This window comes from Vigna unguiculata, chromosome 3 (genome assembly GCF_004118075.2).
Source record: "Vigna unguiculata cultivar IT97K-499-35 chromosome 3, ASM411807v1, whole genome shotgun sequence".
Taxonomy (NCBI): Eukaryota; Viridiplantae; Streptophyta; class Magnoliopsida; order Fabales; family Fabaceae; genus Vigna; species Vigna unguiculata.
In genome coordinates this window covers 28,866,989-28,873,072 of record NC_040281.1, presented here as the reverse complement: position 1 = coordinate 28,873,072, position 6,084 = coordinate 28,866,989, and the positions used below count along the sequence as shown (strand labels likewise).

At 45.4% G+C, this 6,084-nt stretch overlaps 1 protein-coding gene across 1 annotated transcript; it reads right to left on the bottom strand.

Annotated features, from left to right (window-relative positions):
* Window positions 1-2,978: 2,978 nt before the first annotated feature.
* LOC114175271 lies at window positions 2,979-4,959 on the bottom strand. Its single transcript, XM_028060053.1, has 2 exons — window positions 4,880-4,959; window positions 2,979-4,173 (listed from the first exon to the last, which is right to left on the bottom strand). Exons 1-2 carry the CDS (start codon window positions 4,957-4,959, stop codon window positions 2,979-2,981), a joined length of 1,275 nt encoding a protein of 424 aa, XP_027915854.1.
* Between the last annotated feature and the right edge of the window lie 1,125 nt (window positions 4,960-6,084).

Here is a 6,084-nt window from a genome sequence, read left to right as displayed (position 1 = left end):
ATAATAAGGCCAAGTTAACCTCACAAAAAGATCACAAAATATTTTAAGCTACATTTATTAAGACACATACTCACATATTAATGGTAAGTGTAACATCCCGTCCGGATATTATGGATTTAACAAAATAAAACAGAAATAATACATCAACATCATTTATGTAAAAACTCATTTAATAATAATGCCTCATTTCCCAAAACACGGGAAAAGTAAAACTTCATTAAAGTACCAACAAGTCCATGAATACAAAACGGTGAGTTTAGTCAAGTAGGCCATGAGCCTTTACATCCTATATTAAAATAGAGTAACAAAAAAACGTAAACATAAAAATTCCCATAATAAGCCCCTCTCTATAGCTAAGCCTCACAGACTCTTCATCATGTTGCCAACACAACGGAGTTCTGCATCTCCTACCATACAGTGCCTCGTATGGTGCCATCCCAATGCTGGAATGGTAGCTATTATTGTACGTGAACTCCACCAAGGGCAACATATCACTCCACGTACCCAGATGATCCAACACACAAGTCCTCAGTAGATCCTCCAGTGATTGTATGGTTCTCTCAGACTGCCCATCAGTCTGAGGATGATATGCTGAGCTCATTCTCAGCTGCGTGCCTAAGGCATTCTGCAAAGACTGCCAAAACCTGGAAGTGAACCTCGGATCCCTATCCGACACAATACTCTCTAGCACACCATGAAGTCTAACGATCTCCCTGACATATAACTCTGCCATCTTATCCAATGACATCTTCTGATTGATTGGTAGGAAATGAGCACACTTCGTCAATCTGTCTACAATAACCCAGATCGAGTCATGTCCTCTCACAGACCATGGCAAGTGCGTGACAAAATCCAAGGAAATGCTATCCCATTTCCACTGGGGAATGTCAAGAGGCTCTAACGTACCACCCAACCTCTGGTGCTCAATTTTTGCCTTCTGGCATACTAAACAAGAGGCAACATAGTCGGCCACATCAGTCTTCATACCCGTCCACCGGAATGTCGCTTTCAAGTCCTTATACATCTTAATCATACATGGATGTATGCTAAGACGACTCTTATGCCCTTCATCCAAGAGCATCTTTCTCAAAACCCGACTCGAGGTACACACACCCTCTCTCTGAATCTCAGGATACCATCTCTGTCCATCCTGAAGTCTTTTCTCTTCTCGGTGCCTAACTCACTCACAATCTGCTGCAGTTCTTGATCCTTACCCTGTTCCTCCCTGACCTCATTCAAGAACTCATTAGTGATTTGCAACATGTTGCACCGTATGTGATCAACACCTGTGTATAGGTTCAAGTTCACATCTCGCAGTTTCTCTATAAGCTCCAACTTCTTCATCATCATAGCCGACATATGAACTCTCTTCCGACTCAGAGCGTCAGCAACTACATTGGCTTTACCTGGATGGTATAAAAGCTCAAAATCATAATCTTTTAAATACTCCATCCAACGCCTCTGTCTCATATTCAGCTCTTTATGATCAAATAAGTACTTCAAACTTTTATGATCACTGAACACTTGAAACTGTGAACCATACAAGTAATGCCTCCACGTCTTGAGAGCAAAAACTACCGCAGCCAACTCCAAATCATGTGTAGGATAGTTCTTTTTGTGTACCTTCAGCTGACGAGATGCATAAGCAACAGGTCGTTTCTCCTGCATCAACACACACCTCAAACCCTGGTATGAAGCATCGCAGTACACCTCAAACATCTTGGCTGTATCAGGGATAGCTAAGATAGGTGCAGTGGTCAATCTCCTCTTCATATCCTCAAAACATATCTCACACTCGTCTGTCCATGAAAAGGGCTGGTCCTTCCTGGTGAGTTGAGTTAATGGACTCACCATCTTGGAGAACCCTTCCACAAAGCGCCTGTAATACCTTGCCAGGCCCAAGAAGCTTCTCACCTCGGTCACAGTTTGCGGCCTTTCCCACTTCAACATTGTTTCAACCTTTGCTGGGTCCACCGAGATTCCTTGAGCTGAGATTACATGGCCAAAGAAATGCACCTCATCAAGCCAAAACTCACACTTTGATAACTTCCCATAAAGCTTATGCTCTCTGAGTACCTCTAAGACCACTCGCAGATGATCCGCATGTTCTTCTTTATTCTCAGAATATATCAGTATGTCGTCTATAAATACAACAACAAACTGATCCAGATATGGCTGAAATATCCTATTCATGTAGTCCATGAATATAGCTGGCGCATTCGTCACCCCAAACGGCATCACCACATACTCATAGTGGCCGTAACGAGACCTGAATGCGGTCTTCTGCACATCCTCAAGTTTGACTAAGATCTGATGGTATCCAGACCTTAAGTCAATCTTAGAGAACACAGCTGCTCCCCTTAACTGGTCCAGTAGATCATCAATCCTCGGCAGTGGGTACTTATTCTTGATTGTTAACTTATTCAGCTGCCGGTAGTCAACACACAACCTGGAACTGCCATCCTTCTCTTTCACAACTAATACCGGTGCCCCCCATGGTGATGCACACGGTCGGATAAAGTTCTTCTCAAGCAGATCCTCAATTTGCTTCTTTAACTCTGCCAACTCAGCTGGTGCCATCCGATATGGTGCCATAGATACTAGGCCAGCCCCATGGATGAGATCAGTGGTGAAATCCACATCCCTGCTTGGTGGCAACTCTGGGATTTTGTCAGGGAAGACATTCGCGTATTCATCTACCATAGGAATCAAACTAATTTTCTCTACAGTACTCTTCTTCTCCGTTTGAGCTACTATCATAAAACACGTAGCCCCCGCTTCAATCTCCATCTATGCTTGGTTGGATGATATTAATTCTAGTCCTTCTGCATCTAGAAACACCACGCTACGTTGCCCACAATAAATCACCACATGGTTGCTGGCCAACCAATCTATACCCAGAATCACATCTAACCCCTCCATTGGTAAGCAGATGAGATTCACCTTGAACCTGCGGTCTGCCACCTCTATAGGGCATCTCAACAAACAGACGTGGTGGATACCTCTCCAGACGCTGGAATCGCAACAATTAACTCGCACGCCAGCTCTCGCATCATTAGACCGAGCCTCCTCACGCATTCATTGGATACGAATGAATGGGTAGCTCCTGAGTCATACAGCACAACAACCTCATGGTCAACTAAAAAACAAGTAGTCTGCACTAGGTTACCTGACTGGGCGGCCTTGGTAGTCGTCAAGGCAAAAACACGACCAGGGGCTCTAGGTCGATCCCCTACTGGTTTCTTCGCTAATGCACCTCTAGTTGGTTTCTTATTCGAGCAGTGTCGTGCAAAATGGCCCGTCTGATCACAATCGTAGCACTTGCCAGTGCTACCACCACCACCACCACTGGAACTGCCTGAGGGTTTTGGACAATCCCTCCGATAATGCTCCTCACCACAGTTGTAGCACTGTAGTTTCTTAGCCGAGCTTTGTGGCCTATCATACGGCTTCTTCTGCTGCCGTGAATCAGAGGTAGTCTTATGTGGTCGAGCCCCTTTGCTGGGCCCCATCTCCAGCTGCTCTACAGCCTTGGCCTGCTCCACCAAAACTGGGAACTCCCGGATCCAGAGAGGTACAATAAAGCGGCGCAGCTCGTGTTTCAGCCCGCCCTCATATTTTCGGCACCTCCACTCCTCGGTAACAGTAGGTGTGTAGAACCTGGCCAAATATTCAAACCTGTCTGTGTATGCCTGCACAGTCAGGTTCCCCTGCTGGAACATGAGGAATTCCGCCTCTCTCTCATGCCTGGCACTGGTTGGAAAATATTTTTCCAGAAATCTCTCCCTGAAGGAAGTCCAGGTAACCTCTTCACCCCGAGTCTGCATGAGTTGCTGCATGCCTGCCCACCAGTATTCCGCATCAGCTATCAACAGGAAAGATATGAATGAGAGCTTCTGGGCATCTGTGCAATCAATCACCCGACAGATTTTCTCGCACTCTTTAAGCCAAGCATCGACTTCATCTAGAGAAGATTTGCCCGCAAATTTTGAGGGCTTATGCCTCATAAAATCCTCCATCGACACCGGACGTGTGGGTGCTACCACGGCTCGAGGTTGCATTGCAATGGGCTGCATCACATCTACCATCCGATGTATCGCCTGCGCGATCTCATTAACCCCAGCATTATTCCTCCTCCTCCTATTTGCCATAGCTCTAGCACGCCACATGTAACTGTTCACATCAAACAGCTTGGTTAAGACTTCATACTAAAAGTCAGATAACAAACAATGATCAAAATGATCTCACAAGCACACACACGGTAAGCTCACTCCCCATAGACCCCAAAAATCATTTTGAAAACAAAGCTCTGATACCAAATGTAACATCCCGTCCGGATATTACGGATTTAACAAAATAAAACAGAAATAATACATCAATATCATTTATGTAAAAACTCATTTATAATAATGCCTCATTTTCCAAAACACGGGAAATGTAAAACTTCCTTAAAGTACCAACAAGTCCATGAATACAAAACGGTGAGTTTAGTCAAGTAGGCCATGAGCCTTTACATCCTATATTAAAATAGAGTAACAAAAAACGTAAACATAAAAATTCCCATAATCAGCCCCTCTCCGTAGCTAAGCCTCACCAGTTCCACTTGCATCATCACCTGCTCACATGTACCGCGTACACGATCATCGCCAAACACAAGCAGATAGGGTGAGCTAACAGTTAAAACATACAAAAATATATATCAAATATACATATACATGTTTAACCAGTACAAATAACATAACAACACCACAAATTCTTTCTTTATACTGCATGGCCACAACCATATCAAGTATCCTTTCTTTTCCCACAGAATCTTACTCTAATTCCATCACATGGCCACCATCATGTACCCCGATACACCTAATGGAAGTCATGTTACCTTCCCTCCACATGGCCACCACCATGCATAATAAGTACATCAGGAAACCTCGTTCGAGTTCTTCTCATGGCCACAACCATGCGAGCAGTGTTCTATATCTTCTATTGAGTATCTCCAGGAGCCTTGCTGCCACACCTATCGGCCACAACCGATAGAGCATGTGCGGAAACCATGCTACGGATCACACACCGTAACGCTAGGTGGAGTTCCCAAGTATGAACATAGTCCGTAACGTCCCAGGATTACCAAACTCGTCAGCAACCACTGAGGAGGGCAATCCATCTGGACCCATCTGTACTAGCCATAACCAGCACACTCACACCGGCACACTCGCCAACCCGAGCCACAACTCAAGGTCCCTCGTGTTCATCCGCTATCCCGAGCCCACAACTCGAGAAAAGTCATTCCGGGCCACAACCCATAGAATGCCACGTGCTTAACCCCTATCTTGAGTCACAACTCAAAGATACGTTCCGGGCCACAACCCTTGGAACACCAGCAAGCCCACCAACGAGATATTCTTAGAAGCCTTATAGACCATGCTTTAATTTCTACTTCATCCCAATAATATAGCAATAACACCTGCTTTGGAAGTTTCCCAACATCCTCACTCCCTTAAAATAAACTCCGTTGTGTAACCTGTCCAGCCTATCTCGCTTAAGCTAGATCCACTAGCTTGGGCGAGCCTCTAAAAACACTGCACTACACGTACTCTCGTTTAAGCGAGCTCACCCTCGCTTGGGCGAGACCCTCGCTCGCCCAGAATCATGATTCATCTCGTCCAAGCAACAAGTTCCACCAAACAACACAAATCACCCTCGAAATCTTGCCTAGGCGAGAGACTCTCGCCTGAGCGAGATGTCCCCACTAGCACCCTTCAACATGCTCGTATCCTCACCTAAGCGAGGCACACTCGCCTGAGCGAGATGACCTGTCGCTCAGGACTAGGCTCCCTCGCTTGCGCGAGATGATCGCGTAACACAAGGATTTTGTCTCTGCCAACCTCGCCTAGGTGAGGCTGGCTCGCCTAAGCGAAAATTGCAGAATGGCTCCCTGTTTACGCACGCGACCAGCAGTAACCATTCTCAAAACTCATGCCAAATCATACCATTCATTAGGAAAATAATGCACGCACATATGAACACAATGTTGCCATAATGGGGACTCCAAAAACCAAAGTTTTGCACAATTACCCTTACACAGTG